General features: G+C 31.5%; 1 protein-coding gene across 2 annotated transcripts in view; it reads left to right on the top strand.

Moving 5' to 3' along the window:
* LOC114341895 (putative RNA-binding protein Luc7-like 2) overlaps nucleotides 1-20,533 on the top strand; it is a 111,813-nt gene that overhangs the window by 11,015 nt on the left and 80,265 nt on the right. The window contains exons 1-2 of one of the 2 annotated variants that reach the window (XM_050657447.1): nucleotides 3,229-3,323; nucleotides 3,449-3,498. In XM_050657447.1, coding sequence (XP_050513404.1) covers nucleotides 3,472-3,498 — 27 coding nt within the window. In that variant the 5' untranslated portion in view covers nucleotides 3,229-3,323; nucleotides 3,449-3,471. Of the gene's footprint in view, nucleotides 1-3,228; nucleotides 3,324-3,448; nucleotides 3,499-20,533 lie in introns of those variants that run through there. The other variant, XM_050657446.1, reaches the window with a different exon arrangement.

The raw sequence follows: 20,533 nt of genomic DNA on the forward strand, positions 1-20,533 counted from the left end.
GATAACAATAAAAATGATTCAAAGGAAATGTGGAAATGCTTAAAGAAATTAATAAAAAATAAAGACCAATATATAAATTATAAACAAATTAACTTTGGAATGGATGAAAGTAGAGTGAATGCAAAGAATGAAAGGGAGGCTGCATGTTTGTTTAATACTTATTTTACAAAGGGTATTGAGGAGATAGTATCTAGCTTTACCAACTCTCATGAATGGTCTGATAATAGTTTACCTGAAGTTGAATGCTACATGAGTGAATTTCAGCCCTTAACAATATGTGAACTAAAACAAATAATATTTTCTTTAAAAACCTGCAAACATTTAGATAATGTACTCAATTCACAATTTTTAAAGACAACTTTTGAGACAACTGGCTATGCTGTTCTTAATTTTGTTAATTCTTCATTAAAGAGTGGAAGCTTTCCTAAAAACTTAAAAATTAGCTCTATTACACCGGTCCCAAAAACCCAAGTGAAATCAGAAGTATCTGCATATCGACCAATCAATATACTGCCTTGTATAGAGAAGGTACTTGAAAAAGCCGTTTACAACCAAATAATTGAATACTTTAATAAAAATAATCTTTTTCTCGGCAATCAGTATGGGTTTCGAAAGGGTCACTCATGTGAAACAGCAATACAACTTACCATCTCGAAGTGGAAACTACTTATTGATAACAATAAATTTGTAGTAGCTGTATTCTTAGACTTTAGAAGAGCTTTTGAAACTATAGACATAGATTTGTTAATTAAAAAATTGAGGTACTACGGTTTTAAACAAAGTGTTATAAAATGGTTTAACGAATATCTCACAAAAAGAACTCATTATGTGCAGTTAGGCCAAAGTAAATCAACAGAACTACCTAATTGTTTTGGTGTACCACAAGGCAGTGTACTTGGAGCATTATTATTTATTATTTTCATCAATGATGTAAATTATGTTGAGGGTCTGGAATTTATTAGTCTTTTTGCAGATGACACATTAATTGTATGCAGTGGTGATGATATTGTGGAGGTTGTTAGAAGGATGCAGTGTTTGTTAAAAAGAATTGAGGTATTTTTGGATGCTAACAAGTTAAAACTTAATGCGAGTAAAACAAAGTCAATGATAGTCTCTAGCCGATATAAATTAAATAATATAAGTATGGAAAATTTGAAACTAAAAGTTAATAATGAATGCATCAAATGGGTCAATGAAATTAAATATCTTGGATTTATACTGGATAACACACTCTCTCTGAAACCTCATTTTCAATATATTTGCAAGAAAATATCTAAAAAATTATTTTTCTTTAATAGAATTAGCAAAGATCTATCATTATTTTCAAGGATCACTGTATTTAGAAGTATAATTCAGCCCCATTTTGACTACTGTTCAAGTGCTTTATATTTAGGTGATAAAGGATCAATTCAATCATTGCAAATTTTGTATAACAGAGGTATAAGAACAATTCTTCGATGCAATCGCTACACGCCAATTGAGATGATGTACTCTACTTTAGGTTGGTTTTCAGTTCAACAAAGGCTTTACTACCTTACTATGGTTTTCATTTTTAAATTAAAAAAAGGAATGCTGCCTGCATATTTTAATGAATATGTTACATTGAGGGGTCAAGTTCATTCATATACCATGAGAAATATTGAAGATTTTGATATTTAAAAAACTAATAAACATAGCACAATGACATCCCTCTTTTACAAATGTATGAATGAATTTAACCATCTTCCCCCCAGTGTTAAGAATGCACTGACAGTTCAAATTTTTAAAAAATTACTAAAGACATATATTTTACCTAGATAAAAAAAAATAATTTTTAATAAATCTGTATGTGTTGTATAATATTGCATGTATTGTATATTGTATGTTACACTTAATTAAGCAAATTCATATTTAAATATTGTTAGTAGGATTTCTATTTCAATAAAGAATTTCAATTTCAACAATATTCACTGTGTAACATAATTGACAAAACATAAAATATATAAAATAACATTCTTACAAGTAAAATATGAAGCTACTGCAGTTTGTCCTTCAGATATTCATTTATCGAATAATATGCTTTTCTTATGAGTAAATCTTTAACATTTTTTTTTAATTTAGTGGAGAGTGGTATTTCTTTCACAGCTTTTGGCAAATGGTTGTATAAGGTCAGACCCATATATCTGAAGCTATTTTGAAATTTGGATGTTCTGTGTTTAGGAACTCGTAAAGATTCAGCACTTCTTGTATTATAATAGTGATTGTCTGCATTTACTGGAAATGTATTTATTTCCTCTTTTACATAGAGTAAACATTTATAGATATATAGGCAGTAGAAAGTTAAAATTTGATGTTTAATAAAAATTGCTTTACAAGATTGTTGATAATCCAAATTAAAAATTTTACGGATAATTTTTTTTGGGTAATGAACACTTTGGCACTATCTACTGAGTTCCCCCATAGAATTACATTATAGCACATGTGGCTGTAAGCAAGGCTATAATAAACGTTTATTAATGCAGATATGGGTAGTGTGTTTTTAATTCTAGATATAGCATAAAAAGCTTTATTCAATTTCATGTTCACTGAATTCACTTGCTCAGACCATTTCAGATTACAATCAATGAACACACCCAAAAACTTTGTGGAGTGAGTGGAAGATAACATATTGTTTCTATCATGGATGGTTAAGGTATAGTCATTGGTAGATGAGTTGTATGAATGAAAATAAATAATTTCTGTCTTGTCAATGTTTAATATTAGTCTGTTGGTATTACACCAGCATCTAAAGCAGTCAACAACAGTCTTCATTGTCATTTTTAATTCCTCGAGTGTTCGTGCAGAGACTATTAACGAGGTATCGTCAGCAAACGAGGGTCCTAGCACGGATCCCTGTGGTACTCCTTTGTTTGTCGTGTATGGTTCTGAGCTTGATTCTTTAATTTTGATTCAATTCTAACTGCAAGACGCAAGAGTCTCGCAGGGTTAGTCTTGCTAAAATTAGGCGATCTTGGTCTTGGTCTTGCGAGAATGCAAGAACAAGACCAAGACCGGTTTTGGGTAACACTACACTATTTATCTTGATAAGAGAAAATGTGACAAACAGCCCAAAACATTTTTAAATTCAACAGTAAGTTTATTTTTATAGGCGTCCTCAAATGAGTACGGTCGGCGTTAATGGGTTAATTGGTCAATAGATCCAACATTTTTTTGGTTTTTGTTTAACTATATGGTCCTTTTATTTTTCAGGTGAAAGTAACAAATTCCATGTTAAGTTCAATGATACCAGAGTGTGCAAATCATTTTTGCTCAGTTGCTGTCCCCACGAGATTTTATCTTCCACAGTAAGTGCCTTACATCATTTCCCTATAGAATTACATATAATGCACACTGAATAATTATACAAACTTGACCGTTTTTATTTCACAATTTTATTGTTGCCGGTGACTAATACGCACTGTGTTTTCAGAAACTTCAATTATCTATAATAAGATGAGGAATAGGTGTTTGGTTTTGTATGTAAGTACTATGACGTACGTATAAAATTTAAATTTAATAGGTATACATACATGTTGATATATATATAGACGAAATCTCACCAAATATTATTTTCTGAGGGTTTAGTTTATGAGTCTCACAACATAAGAAATTAAAAGGAATACTTTGTTGCTTACATCTTGTAATGACAAAACATCTATTATATCAACAATAATACGTCTATTATTTTTTATGAATACAATTTGACATTAATATTTGAGACATTTATGGAAGCTATAAGTGTTTTTCCAAGTTCTAGACTCTTACAGATCTATTTTTATTATTATTAGAAGCTTTTGATACATTGCTAGTATACAGGGTGAGTGGGGAGGAATGCGTCAAACTTTAAGGCTATACAGTGATGAGCGCACTAATAACCGGCAAAATAACGCAAAAGATGGAAAGCATATTAAGTTGTGAGATAAAAAGAGATGAACCTAGTGGAGGTGTTAAATTTAGCGATAGTAACTTATAGATTGACATTATATTGATTGTTTTCCACCTTTAGACGTATCGAACGAATTTGAGAAATGCCACTGTCACAGTGACAGTTTTAGTTGGCATACTCCTCTGATACGTCTAAAGGTGGGAAACAATCAATATAATGTCAATTGATATGTTACTATCGCTAAATTTAACAACTCTACTAGTTTTATTTCTTTTTATCTCACAATTTAATATGTTTTCCATCTTTTGCGCTATTTTGCCGGTTATTAGCACGCTCATCACTGTATAGTATATAATATACGTAAAAATAATCAAAAATAACTCATATGTTGTTATTTGATTTTCATTTGTTTCTGAGATATGAGGTGTTAAAATCTGAGATATGAGGTGAGAAAGCATATGATAGAGTCCCTCGAGAGATTCTGTGGTGGGCACTCAATAAGAAAGGAGTCCCTGGTGAATATGTAAAGATTGTGAGGGATATGTATGAGGGAGTAACAACTAGTGTTAGGACAGGTGTGGGAGAGACTGATAAATTTCATGTGAAAGTAGGATTGCACCAAGGCTCTGTGCTTAGTCCGTATTTATTCTCATTAGTTTTGGACCAGATAACAGCGAAACTACAGGGTAACATTCCATGGTGCTTAATGTATGCTGATGATGTCGTGTTAGTAGGAAATAGTGAAAGAGACTTAGAACAAAAACTGGAACAGTGGAGACAAGCTCTGGAGGAAAAAGGTTTAAAACTTAGTAGGACAAAAACAGAGTATTTGGAATGTTCATTTAAAGATGGAGCTACTACAAATAAAATGGTATCTTTGGATGGTGAAATGATTGTGAAAAGCAATAGTTTTAAGTACCTAGGATCGGTATTACAGAGTAATGGAGAAATAGATGGAGATGCATGCAGTAGAATTAGGGCTGGATGGATGAAGTGGAAAGAAGCGAGTGGTGTGTTGTGTGACAGAAAAATTCCAATGAAGCTGAAGGGAAAATTCTATAAAACAGCCATAAGACCGGCTATGATGTACGGAACTGAATGTTGGGCAGTGAAAAAGAAAGAGGAACAACGAATGCATGTGGCGGAAATGAGAATGCTTAGATGGATGAGTGGAGTGACAAAGAAGGATAAAATTAGAAATGAGTATATTAGGGGAAGTCTAGGTGTGGCACCAATTGATGCCAAAATGAGAGAGCATAGGTTAAGATGGTTTGGTCATGTTCAACGTCGAGACGTTAATCACCCAATATGAAGAATAGCTGAAGTGCAGATTCCTGGAAGGAGTAGGAGAGGAAGACCAAAGAAGACCTGGGGGGAGGCGATAAGGCAGGACATGTTGGTAAAGGGTATTAACATTGATATGACCCAAGATAGAATTGTGTGGAGAAATGCAATTAGGGAAGCCGACCCCGCATAGGGATAAGGCAAAGAGAATGATGATATGAGGTGTTAAAATTTTTCTTACAAACCGATGATTAATCTATTGCTCTAAAACCGGTTGAGGTGTGCAAATGAAATTTGGTGGGTTTTAAGACATAGTTATTGCGCATATTTTGACACAATTAAGAATTTTATATTCACCATTGGCGCGCATACGGATAATGGTCTGAAATTTTTTAAAGAAAAAAAAATAGTATGTCACTGAGATATTTAAAATTAAAAATTATTTTTGAATTCCCTGTCCCATTTCTGACAAACCATCTATCTTCATGTTTGTTCATATGACGCTTCGTTTTCATGCAAAAAAAATATCTTAACGCTTACAAAGTATTCAAAATAACTTTCTACACATTCATATAGAAACTTCGTCGAAAACTTTGTAAGCGTTAAGATGTTTTATTTTTTGCATGAAAACTAAGCGTCACATGAAAAAAAGGAAGATATATTTTTTGTCACAAATTGAACGAGGAATTCAAAAAAGATTTTTAATTTGAAATATATCAGTGGCGTACCATTTTTATCTTTAAAAAATTTCAGACTAGTATCCGTACGCGCGCCAATGGTGAATATAAAATTCTTAATTGTATGTCACAACATGCGCAATATCTATGTCTTAAAACCCACCAAATTTCATTTGCACACCTCAACCGGTTTTAGAGCAATAAATAAATCGTCAGTTTGTAATAAAAATGTTAACACCCCGTATCTCGGAAACAAATGAAAATCAAATAACAACATATGAGTTATTTTTGATTATTTTTACGTATATTATACAGTCTTAAAGTTTGGCGCATTCCTCCCCACTCACGCTGTATAATAATTTGTAGAATTTCTGATAAAAATGCTATCAGCTTGTTCTTTTCAACAACTTTTTTCCGTTTTTCCTTAGCATTTTGATTTTCCTACAGTGAGCTGTCATTTAAAATCATAGCCGTCATTAGCTTTCCCTATAAATATCTGCTTCCCTAATTACTTTTCTTCATTTTCTATCTTGGGTAATAATCTTCACAGACTCATCGGAAACTCTTATTACAATTTTTTATCTTTTCCTTACTTGGTTTATTTCTAACGAATATTTTTTGCTTTATTCCTTATTGTTCTTCTCATGCATTCTTCTATATTAACTTTTTTAATAACAAACTCTTAAAGTAAAATAACATTTATTTCTACATTTGGCAATATAATTAGAAACAGAAACCTAACTGAAATAAAATATTTTATTCAAAATAAAATTGTATTCTTAACAAAAATTTAAAAAATATATGAGGTAGGTATCCTGTTAGGTCCCCTTGCCATTGGCATTTATATTGATGAATTGTTCAGGGTCTTCAGCTAATTGAAATAGTTGAAATTGTTCTGCACGGCGTATTCCTATCCCATTGTGAATGTGATGTGCAGGAATATGCTTAAACCTTCCAATTCCTCTGTGGAACCCAATTTACCTTTCATGGTAAGCTGAGGGATTCTGTACCAGTCTTTGAAAGAACATAAGGTATGAATATTTTTTATTTTAATGGTTTCTAATAACTAACCAAGTAGAATTTAGACTATTTAACATCTTCATAACATAGCTTTGTTGGTCTGCATCACTGTCCAGGATATTCTGAGTTAGTAGATCAAGTTACATTTATTGGCCACCTCTCCATTTTCTTGTCAATGTAAGTATACTCTTCTCAAGTCCTTGTTTTTTGTTGGATAGGTTCGACCTGATGTTAAAAATGAAATTTAAGACAAAACAGTTAAATAAATAATTTGGTATTCCTTTTAGTTTCTTATAAATTCTTTATTCTTTGTTGCGGTATCGAAGGTATAGTAACAATAATTTAAAAAAATGTAGAGTGAGAATTGATATTGAAGCAGATTCTTGACATTGGTAAGTAAAATTAAACATTGAAAAGTATTGATTTTGTATTAGGGATTTCAGGTCTCCCATATTCTGGAACACCACAACTAACTCATCATCTTGTTTTGTACTCACTTAATGTATTACTTTAAATACTTATTTTAGTTGTTAGTATAGAAATACATGGTGTAACAAAAGGGTAGGTCATACATTAAACCACATTCTGGGACCACAAATAGTTCGATTGAACCTAACTTACCTTAGTAGAAATGTGCACATAAAAAAAAGTTACAGCCCTTTGAAGTTACAAAATGAAAATCGATTTTTCCAATATATCTAACACTATATCAAATATATCGAAAAAAATTTATGGGCCTTTCAGCCCATCTGGTTGGTGGTCGTCCTCGGCTCCGTAGTGCTTCTTCTCTTGGCCTCCACTCGACAATACGTTTTGTCCATCGGTTGTCTGACAATCTGGCGACGTGTCCTGCCCAATTCCACTTAAGCGACGCGATTCTTTCGACGGCGTCCGTTGTTTTTGTTCTAAGACGTATTTCTTCGTTTGGGATTCGGTCCCTCAGGGAGACACCCAACATCTGGCGCTCCATAGCCCTCTGGGCTATGCGAATCTTGTTCACTACCTTTTTTGTGAGTGTTAATGTTTCCGCTCCATAAGTGAGTACAGGAAACACACACTGGTCAAAGATTTTCCTTTTCAGGCATATGGGTAAGGCCGATTTAAATACATAGCTTAGTTTACCAAACGCTGCCCAGGCTAATCCTATGCGACGTGGGAGCTCGCACGTCTGGTTATCTCTTCCCAACCGAATTTCATGTCCCAAGTACTTATAAGATGCACTCTGCTCAATATCGATTCCATCAACAATATTACGATTTAGCACCAGATTAGTCATTATTTGCGTCTTGTTGATATTAATCTTTAGTCCGACCTCTAAGGAAGCGTGATATAACTTTTTCAACATTATTATTGCATCATCCATACGATCGGCTATAAGGACGATGTCATCTGAAAATCTCAAATGACTTAAGCCTCTCACCATTTATATTGATACCATATTCGTTCAGATCTGCCTTCTTAAAAGTGTGTTCTAAAAGGGTTGTGAACAGCTTTGGTGAGATGGTGTCTCCTTGCCGTACTCCTCGCTGCATACATAATTTATTAGTTTGTTGATCATGAGTCTTACGCTAGCCGTTGCATTGTGGTAGATATATTTTATCATGTTAGTGTAGCGATGGTCTATTCGGCATTCTGTCAATGCTTTTAACATTTTCTGCTGGTTTATGGTATCGAATGCTTTCTCGTAGTCCACGAATATCAGTGCCAATGGTTTGTTGTATTCCGCCGACTTCTCTATCAAGTTTTTCATTACCAGTAAGTGGTCGTTAGTGCTATATCCGAATCTAAACCCAGCTTGTTCTCTAGGCTGATAGAAGTCTAACTTAACCTCCAGTCATTTTTGATAATTTTTGTGAAAAGTTTTTATATGTGTGATAGCAGACTGATAGGACGGTAGTTTTTTAGATCTGTTATGTCACCTTTCTTGTGCAATAAAACAATGACTGCATTGTTCCATTGAGAAGGGGTTTTTCCTTGGTAAATGCATTCGGTGAAAAGTTTGGCCAAAACCTGGATAATTTTATTTCCACCTTGTTTGATTGCCTCGATCACTACTCCGTTATCGCCAGGAGATTTATTATTTTTCATTTCTGAAAGTGTCTTTTGAACTTCGTATGGTGTTACTTCTGGCATTAATTCTGATTCCCCATTTAAAATCCCATTTAAAATACAGGGTGTTCCATTTAAGAAAATTCAGAAAATACTCATTCTGCATTTCGACCAACCCTGTATACTAAAATTCAACATTTAGCTATCCGCTGTGAGCTCGTACGTAGAGGGGATATTTACAAATTCGCGAACGCCAGTAGTGACAAGTCTGTAAACCTTTACCGGAAATTTGACATAAATGTCAAAGTGATTAAAAAATTAAAAACATTAATTATAAAAAATATTAGTTGGTCAAAGTTGTGGTATATATTTCTACCTTAAATATGCTTACGTTTTAAATACTGAATTTAAGTTTTTTTAATGTTCTATTAATCTATTAATCCATTAATCTTAGCGCCATCTACACGATGATTGTGAAAGTATCCGAAGTAAGAAATTCATATTTTGTCAATAGAACGTCAAAATGATTAGCAAAATCTTAAAAAAATCCATTACAATTTAATTACTTTTTGCGTTGTAAATATTAAGCGATAACAATTAAATAATAAATTTAAAAATTACCGGTGAAAGTTGAATAGTAGTCCGCTAGGAGCGACACCAGCGAAGCTCACAACGTATACGCTCTGAGCTTCGCTGGTGGCGCTCCTAGCGGATTACTAATTCAACTTTCACCGGTAATTTTTAAATTTATTATTTAATTGTTATCGCTTAACATTTACAACGCAAAAAATTAATTAAATTGTAATCGATTTTATAAGATTTTGCTAATCATTTTGACGTTCTGTTGATAAAATATGAATTTCTTACTTCGTATACTTTCACAATTATCGTGTAGATATTACATATTGCGGAACATTAAAAAAACTTAAATTCAGTATTTAAAACGTAAGTACAGTAGAACCCCGTAAATCCGAACCCCGCAAATCCGAACTTTCGGCAAATCCGAACCAACGGAAAGTGAAAAAAATTTAAAAATTCAAGACAAAAACTTAAAAACATGTTTATTATACAGAGTAAAGCCAGAAAATTGGACAATGTAGGATTACTAGGTTTTTGACATTTAAAATTTCTTAAAAATAAATATTATACTTTAATATATAGGTTTATAAAGTGTTTATAAAGGTTAAACACAAACTTACTTTGGTTCTCTCGTAGTCAACTTGAGTCCAAAAATATTGTCCACACTCTTGCGAGAACGTTTGGCTACTCAAAATCACAATGAAAGCTTTGAACTAGTAGTTAAGGCTAACTTTCGGATAATCCGAACTTTTCGGAATCCGAACAGGCTGTCCCCCCAATTAGTTCGGATTTGCGGGGTTCTACTGTATATTTAAGGTAAAAATATATAACACAGCTTTGACCAACTAATATTTTTTATAATTAATGTTTTTAATTTTAATTTTAAATTAATCACTTTGACATTTATGTCAAATTTCCGGTAAACGTTTATAGACTTGCCACTACTGGCGCTCCCGAATTTGTAAATATCCCCTCTACGTACGAGCTCACAGCGTATACTAATAATTTTTAATCAGTAGTCAAACTACTACAATTCTATAGGGTGTGAATATTGCTACGAAATTAAGAGAAAAAAAAAACGTAATTACATATCTTTTAAGCTACCCTGTATACCATTACAAAACCTCATATTTTAAGAAAGAAGACATCGAAGAGAATCCAAAAATGTAAAAATATACAGGGTGTCCCATTTAAAAAAACGAAGTTATAAGCATCTTCCGGTATAACCGGAAGTAGCAAATAGATGAAAATATTTTCATTAAATAGATCACTCTTCAAAACCCCTTCATTCCAATTTTCATGATTCTGTTGCCTTTAGTTCTCCTTTTAATAAGAGAAAAAAAAACGTAATTACATATATTTTAAGCTACCCTGTATACCATTACAAAACCTCATATTTTAAGAAAGAAGACATCGAAGAGAATCCAAAAATGTAAAAATATACAGGGTGTCCCATTTAAAAAAACGAAGTTATAAGCATCTTCCGGTATAACCGGAAGTAACAAATAGATGAAAATATTTTCATTAAATAGATCACTCTTCAAAACCCCCCTTCATTCCAATTTTCATGATTCTGTTGCCTTTAGTTCTCCGAGATATTTTTAATAGGCCGTAATAATAGCCTCACCCTGTATTCATGGGCTATTATGGTACCACAATAATAATTTAATTGGAACGTACGCATACATTCGGATGGGGGTTTAAGGGAACAAAAGCCCCATAAAAATTTTATGGGCTGCACAAATTTCACTGTTATTTTTATTTAAAGATGTTCCTGCCCTAAAAATGTCACATGTCCGTTTTCAATATAAAATTTCAAACGATAGACATATTGGAAAAATTCGATTTTCATTTTGTAACTTCAAAGGGCTGTAACTTTTTTTATGTGCACATAGAATATGTGATTTAGTTTATGACCTACTTTTTTGTTACAGCCTTTATAATTGGGGTATTTATAATAGAGTGCTTTTAGTAGATAACGGACTGCAATCAAACAGCATGACTTCGGTATTTTGTCTTATCTAAAGAATGTTAACTATTTAGTCACTATATATTTTGAAAATAACTATTGTATGACAAATAACAATATATTATGTATAGATACAGGAAGAGTAGTATAGAAGAGAGATACATGGTGCAAAAGGCATCAGAATCATGAAAATTGGAATGAAGGGGTTTTGAAGAGTGATCTATTTAATGAAAATATTTTCATCTATTTGTTACTTCCGGTTATACCGGAAGTTGCTTGCAACTTGTTTTTTTTAATGGGACACCCTGTATATTTTTACATTTTTGGATTCTCTTCGATGTCTTCTCTCTTAAAATATGAGGTTTTGTAATGTTTTACATATACAGGGTAGGTTAATAGATAATTACGTTTCATTATTAATTTCGTAGCAACATTCACACCCTGTAGAATTGTAATAGTTTGACATCAAAACTTTATTTATGTTCAAATGTTAAAAATTATTAGTATAACTAAATGTTTAATTTTAGTATACAGGGTTGGTCGAACTCGGAATGAGTATTTTCTCAGTTTTCTTAAATGGAACACCCTGTATTTTTTTAACGCAATAAATGATATTTGCCTTAGAAATAAGCCACAATTTAACTAAAAAAATTATTTTATTAACGTTTAGACGTCCACATCGGATGTCGTTGCCAAAATACAAAATATTAATAAATTAAACAAAAATGTTGTTGCTTAGTAAAAATATTCTTCTAATGTAATTTAATCTGACTCATTTATATCGGCAATTCAGACTTATATTATACATTTTAAAGTAGAAGACTTTAAAATGATATTGCCAATATTGATGAGTTGCGTTCCTGGGATGACTTTACTGAAAGAGAGTATATTCGATTACATGAAATCAACCCCAACTCAAGAATATGGTATGATTTATTTTTGAAGTTATACTTCTTTAGGCGCTAGAGAGCTGGAGTTTACCATAACAAATAAAGTTTTAAAAGTCCCCATCGATCCCATGTGTGCAACAAAAGTTATTCGGGGTCAAAGGTCAAAATTTGAGATTTTTGGATTTTTCTCGAAAACGGTAAGTTTTATAAAAAAAAAATATCAAACCAAAGTTGTAGATCTCTATACAAATAGTCATTCTCTACACAAATAGTCCTTACAACTTTTTTTCCTAAGAGTTACCATTCCTGAGATGTCGCGATTTCAAAAGTTACTTTATACATTATATGCACATATGAGCCACCTATATACATAATGTGGCACTTAAGACAAGTATTAATGCCTATTTGTGTCTCTTTTATATAATATATTATACTATTCTGAAAATATTTCTTCAAAAGATAATCAGTCCCAAACTGAATTTCCTCTATCCACGTGGCCTTGAAAAACATTTGGCTATACCATTGCGTAAAAAATAACATATTGTCTATTGTAAACAATGGCTACAGTATTGTCGTAGGTCTTGTTCATATTATCTGTTTCTTTTAGTGCTAAAGCGCGTGATACACACGCAATCTTTAAGTACGCGGGTTTAAAGATCGCAGACTTACTCGGCTCGCCGTCGGCAGACTTAAAGTACGCGGTTTTAAAGATCGCGGTCGCCGTCGGTAGCAAAAAATTTAGAAACTGTCCTCGTGGCTAAATTTTTTATTTTCTGTGTACCTAATTTTGCTGAAATCTTATGTTTTTTATTAGAGTTTGATTATTTTTTTGATCAGGTTTTGTTAAATAGAAGAATAATTTGATTTTTTATAAGTGTGGTAAGCTGTCAAAATCATGATGTGAAGTATAGCACTTGTTTTTGATCTATTTTAATTTAATACAAGGTAGGCATAAACAAACAAAATATCATAGATAAGACGGTAATATTTTCATCAGGAGGATAAAACAGCCTATAAATAATTAGGTTTACTCAAAAACAAATAATCAAAATAATTTAGTATAGCTTAAAATAGTGTTTTACGGTTTTCTCAAAACTTATATGTCTCCTTTCAACAATAAACGATTGAATTTTTTCTAGGCAATTTGCTTAATTAGTGAAAATATAAGTGTAACTTTAAACGCAATAACATGATGGCTCGAGGCTCGTGGCTCGTGGCAGGGATATACGTACGGGTTACGAGTAAGATTTCAAACTTGTTGGATCGACGGCGTACTTACTCGGCGGACTTAAAGTACGCGTACTTGCGGTCACGCGCGAAAAAGGTCGCGAGCCATAAGTTCGCGTACTTACTCGCGTGTGTATCACGCCTTTAAAGGTTCAGTTTAAGTGAATATAAGTACTTATTACAAGCGTCTACCATTTAGCAGACATTACGGGCTTACAGTGACAGTGGTATTTGACGGCTACAGTGACTCGACAAAGAATATTAGAGCTGAAAAACAACGTCGTCGAACTACAAAAACATCATCGGGTTCCGAGATTATCTTTGATGAAAATATAACAGTTCCAGCGAATCAACAACAATTTTTCGCTATCATTAATAATAAATCTCGTTTCATTTCCATGTTAACTGACAAATTACAGCTGCGAATATTGAAGTGAAACCGTTGATTGATGTATTGGAGGGATTGATGTAGATTGATGTATTGGTGAAACAAGCTAAAAATGACGCAGATGTCCTTTGTAATTGAGACAAAAATTGAAAAATTTAAGGCAACAAATACAACAATTTATTGTAGTTGGTGAAGATGTTGATTTGTCAGTACTGCTTACTGCAAGGACTCCAGTAGATAAAGTTATTTATTTTCTGAAACCTGGAAGGACTCAACAGCGAACAGAAATAAATGTATTCTTCGAAAAGTTTATCGGCTTATCCCAAATGCCAAAAGTACATTTTATTTTTACATGCGATAACCGGCTGCGACACTACGTCAGCAATGTACAGAAGGGGCAAAACGTCAGTATGTACTTAAATTATTCGAAAAAAAAAGAGATTTGACTGACTTCTGTAATAGACCAGGACTAATCTGTAAAAAACGTCTATTTTTGGATGTGAGAGGTGGCATTCGGATTTTTGCAGATAAAGTTAGGTGACACCTTCAGTAATAATAATTGACTCATGCTCCTTCTCAAATATGCCCGGAACATTAATAAAAAAATTAAAATATTTAAAAATTTCGAAAAACATCGATTTTCTTCTGCTTTCTTTGCTTATAACTTTAAAACGATTCGTTTTGGAACAAAGTCGTAGAGAAATAAAATAAAGATAATTGAATTTTGTATGATATACGACTGGTCAAAAATGTCTTAAGGTATTACCTTTTCTGCAATATAGCAATAAATACAAAATAAGTGGGCAAGATACGCCTGTTGTTATTCAATGTTTCTTAACCACTTTGGTGGCACTTAGAACCTTAGTAATTCGCTTAGAAAATTCCTATAACTTACTTAAACGCTCTACCAAATTTCATTAAAATCGACCTAATAGATTTTGCATAATAAATTTGCAATCTAAATGTTTTTAAAAAAGTTAATATTTTTTAAAATCTTTCTGAACAAAAAGTAGACATTTAGAAGTTGGCTAATTTTTTTTACACATAGAGAGCAGGGGCGGCTCGTGATAGTACAAGATGGTGAGGCACACTACACTTGAGGAATATTATTATTATTAGCTTCTCTTTAATGATCCGAAGGTCGATTTTGTAACGTCATAACATGAGGCCGTCTACAGAACATTGCCGTATTTATTTTAACGCTTGCAAATGATATTAAATAACTATTTTATTGGCAAAAGAATAGCAACGAAAGCCGGATACCATTTTACGTGCCAGGCTGGTATTTAGAGAGAGACAAATTGTTTCCTGGTTAAGTCTGTGCTAGGTTCATACTCATAGTTGCTGTTTTTTAGCTAAAAATAATTACTAATACCACATATCAAAACAGTACGCATCAGATGTTTCGTCCTTCCTGGCTCTCATCAGCGTTGAACAGCCATATTAAGCAAAATTTACGTTAGAAAATACATGAGAACAACTGACAACAACTGATTTTGTTTAATCAATTGCCAAAATGAAATTATTGTACGCAAACAATATAGACCTACAAACAAGTGATAATTTCATTTTAGAACCAATCATATTGTAAATGTATCTATTGAACATAGGGCAATACAAACAAGCAAGAAACAAATTACTGTTATATTATAAGATTGATTTTTATGTTAAATAAACTAAGGGCCGGTTGTTCGAACGCTAATCAACAATGATCACTATCAAATATTTAATTACTGCCACCAAAACTGTCAATGTCAACTTTTATTTAGTTGCTGAAAACATAATTGATTAAAATTATGAGATTAGTTAATCAATTAACATAACAATTATTAACATAATTGATTAAGTAATTTCATATTATGTTTTCAGCAACCCAAACAAAGTTGACATTGACAGTTCGTTACAGTAATTAAATATTTGATAATGATCATTGTTGATTAGCTTTCGAACAACCGGCCCTTAGGGTTACATTTTGTTTTTTTTTTGGTGTTTATTTCAAGTTTTTTTTTATAAAAAGCGTGCTTAAAAGAAAATTAATTATTAAAAATTATAATAATAAAATGAAAATAAATAAAATAAAGTTATTTTTTACGAAATAAAAGGCAGATATTGAGCACTGAGTTTTATTTAATCTTCGAAAGTATACTTTCGCTCCTAGAGCATCTTCAGGAGCATTTCGTCAAAAAAGGAAGGTAAATTAACATATATCTAACAAATACTTAACGTACACTACACGAAGGACAAACAGATAAATTTGAGTGCCCGAAATTTTGGTACTTCTACATTTTGAAGATGGAGGTACAAACAGATAAATGTATCTATTTGTACGTTACAGTGCAGTATTTGTTAGATATATGTTAATTTAAGTTGCCATGACTTCAGATAATTAATGACATTCGAGGATACCTTCCTTTTTTGACGAAATGCCCCTGAAAATGCTCTAGGAGCGAAAGTATACTTGGGCAAGGCAAGATTAAGTAAAACTCAATGCTCGATACCTGCCTTTTATTTCGTAAAATTCATATATTAGAGCATTCAACCACGTCCTATTTTAAAGTTATTTTAGTCAAAAACTTCATAAAATATAAATTCTAAATGGAAAACTGAGTTCTTAAATTTTTTTATAAATTAATGAAACTTTGCGAGACTTCTGTTCTGCAAAATGAGCTATTAACTCGTCTATAAAAGCGTTCCCATCCTGTGATTTTATAAATGATTTTTCAATTGATATTTTTGCCATATTACTCAATTATAAAATTTTAAATCATTATGGTGAAAACAGTCTCACTCCTTCGTGAAAAAACGATATAGAATAGGATTCGATATAAGGTCGAACTGCACCGATCTGCTTAATGAATAAAAATTATTGGATATTTAATTTCTTCTTCTTCTTCTTCTACGGCACTACAGCCCAAATTGAGCCTTGGCCTCCTTTATTTTTTGCCTCCACCCTTGCTTGTCTGTGGCTACTCTTCTCCATACACGGACTCCTAAAAGGGCTTGTGCGTCGCTGTTTACTGTGTCTCCCAGCGCTTTCGTGGTTTCCCAACCGGTCTCTTTCCTTGCATTCTAGCATTCAGTGCTCGTTTTGGGTGCCTATCATCTCCCATTCTTATCACATGTCCGGCCAACTGCAATCTTTGTATTCTAATGAAGTCTGACAGGGGCGTTTCCTTATAAAGTTGATAAAGCTCGTTGTTGGATATGTAATTTGGTTAATATTTATAAAAAACAAGTGGTGCCCTATCTAATTTTGTTCTGATATAAGTAATTAATAATTAGTAAAAAATGACTTAAAATGAAATAAATAAAAAAAATTGGCCCGGGCAGATATTATTTTAGATTTTTTGGATCATTCGAAACAAAAAAGGACTTTCGTAATTGAAGACCTATTTACAAAAACAACATGAGTAACTGTATTTTTAAAATTTCTGTAATTTGTTTGTGTAAAAACCTAATTTCTCTAAAATAATTTGGAAATACATATTAATGATATTATTTATAAATATTATAGATATAATATCTATAAATACTATCATTAAAATTCCCAATTCTTTCATAGAAATTGTATTTTTACACTAAAAAATTACAGAAATCCTAAGAATACACGTACATATGTTGTTTTTGTAAATAGCTCTTCAATTTTTTTCTAAGTTAATCGTTTTCAAGTTATGTATAAACAATTAAAAACTGAATAAAGAACGAAAGATGGCCATTTTCAAGGCTTAAAATAAAGAGTAAAAAATATTATTTTTGTAATCATCAAGTACCTAAATTCAAGTTCAAACCTTCTTCTATCAGGTCCCGCACCGAGAGAAAAAAAATCTTGACATAAAGAAACTTTATTAATATTTAAGAGAGATCGACTTGGCATATTGCCTAAGAAATATATCTTTGTATGTAAGATATAATTTTCTAAAATATTTCAAATAAATTTTACTATAGCCAAAGAAATATATCTTAAACATGATTGAACTATCACTTTCTGGCAAACTTCAAACCCATTTATCAGAAAGAAATTACACTTGATGTTAATTAATTTTATTAGTCATAAAAATATATTTTCTACACATTACAAAACTATTCTTTCTGAGCAATAATATTTCTTAGTAAGGAATATTATTATTTTACTATTAATAATTAATTTATTTAATGTTAAGAAATATATTTCGTAGAGATAAACGTATATTTAGAGTTAAGTTAATATTTCTTGAAAATAAAGTGATATTACATACGGCGAAATAAATCATTGTGTTAAGGTAAAATCATTATTTATTAATAAAACAAGATATAAAACGTTATTATTACATACAAATATTTTCTCCACTCTTAATCCACTGGCTTCTACACAACAATAAAAGGATGGGGAGGCAAATCCAACTTCCTCAAATTTTCCTTCTTTTGTTAATAGCACTTTGTATATCAGAAATTCACTAAAACAAAATCGTTATGTAGAAAGAGTAAATAAACTTACTTTAATAAAAATTTTTTATAAAGATATAGATATTTATTTTGACAAATTTAGGAAATACAAAAAAAAAACAAATGCACGGCCCCACATAAGAACTATTAATACTAATAATAATCAATCATATTTAGTTCAAACATGGCATTATTTAACCTACACATCTTTGTTTACTTTTTTCTTTTTGTTTATGAAATATTAATTATATTATTTATCTGTATAATATTAAGTCACACAATAAACATTGTTTAGCTAAAACAAGAGGGAAAATACAACCAATGTAAAACATTGAAGCAGACGTAATAGTATGTAATTTTCTTAATTTTTATAATCTAAAAGAGTCATTTAATACATATTAACTAATTCACGGTTTTCGGCAATAAAATTTCTTAACCATAAACATATATTTCTTTTAGACTAACTGATTTCTTTATCTCAAATAAATTAACAGAAAAATCCTCAGCGTTGCACCCGCCATGTTTGATATAGCGTTGTATTGTATATTTTTATAGAAGACGATGCATTCAAGAAAACTATTATAGTTGATACATAAGTATACACATTTTTAAAAAGGTACTTACATGTATGAAGTTTTACCATTTCTGGAAGGCCCCGCAGTTGGTTAAAAACTCCTTTCTTAATATTGTTCTGAAGCTATATTATATCATTCTGTCCTAGCTTTAAATTGTGGCATATTTCCCAGTTAGAATAATAAGCTCCTTTATTTCAGAGTCGTCCATCATTATACCTAAAAAGCATATAAAGATACTATTATGTTTCTTTTTTAACCATTCGGATACGCAAGAATATTATTATTACATCTTAAATTACTCAATTTACTTTTATTTAATACCTATATTATGTACGTACCTTCAAAATATCCGTTAATTTTTAAAGTACACCAATAAATCCAACATCCATCTATATGATCATGAACATATCACGCCATCTTGACAAACACTGACGACTAAATCATAAATAGTTAATCTGCGCAATTCTTTTGTGGAAGAAAATCTCTTTGCAAGTAACATTTCGGCATTAATGACAAAGTTTTTATTTTATAACCACAGTTACTACAGAGGGTATTTCTGAAGAATTATTTCTTGTGGTTTAAAATATTTATTTGATTGCAAGAAAATTTCTTGTTCACAAATATAAATATGGATTAACTTAACATTATATTTCTTATACTGCAAAATATTTGTAGTTTTCAATTTAAGAAATAAAAACTTTAGGATAAGAAAATAAAATGTAACCATTAATGCATTTCTTAGTATTGAAGAAATTATCTGTAAGAAATTATTGAGTTGTGTTTAAAAAACTCGTTTCTTTATATGTGAAACGGTATGTTTAAGTTAATAGGATATGTTAACTTTTAAGAAATATTGCCCAAAGAAATCGGTGTTTTAGGAGAAAAGAAATTGTTCTCTCGGTGCGGTAAAAAATTTTCCATGTTCTACTCTAAAATGTCTTTTTTAAATTGTTAATGAGGAAGGTTCTTTATTAAAATTACTTAAAAGTAATTTTTTAATTATTAATTATACGAGTAGTCAGAAGAAAATTAAATTGGGCGCCTCTTGCTTTTTATAATTATTAACATACTAAATTACATAATATATCCAATAATTTTTATCCATTAAACAGATCGGTGCAGTTCGACCCTATACGCTTATATTGTATCTAAAACTACTAGAGGCATGCTTCAAAGGATATCTGAATCAGCGCGCTGCAGTGTCTGAATTGACGGTTCCGAGCTCCGTCCCTTTTACGAAACGTAATATGCGAGGCAAGGGATCTATGAGGCTTGCTTCACCCGGCTTCACCTATAGTCCAGGGCGGATCTGTTTTGAGATGGACGTTGAGAGGTGACACAAATTTTTTTGCAGAAATTGCTTGAAAATAAATCAAAAAGGTCCGGAACATTGTTTAAATAATCAAAATGTCCAAAAATGAAGGAAAAATTCGATTTTTTTCTTCGTTTTTTGATTATAACTTTAACAGTATTCATTTCCGAGAAAAGTTATACTGACATAAAAGTTGCGTAATTCAATTTACTATAATATAAAATTGGTTAAAAATTT

This window comes from Diabrotica virgifera, chromosome 8 (genome assembly GCF_917563875.1).
Source record: "Diabrotica virgifera virgifera chromosome 8, PGI_DIABVI_V3a".
NCBI lineage: Eukaryota > Metazoa > Arthropoda > Insecta > Coleoptera > Chrysomelidae > Diabrotica > Diabrotica virgifera.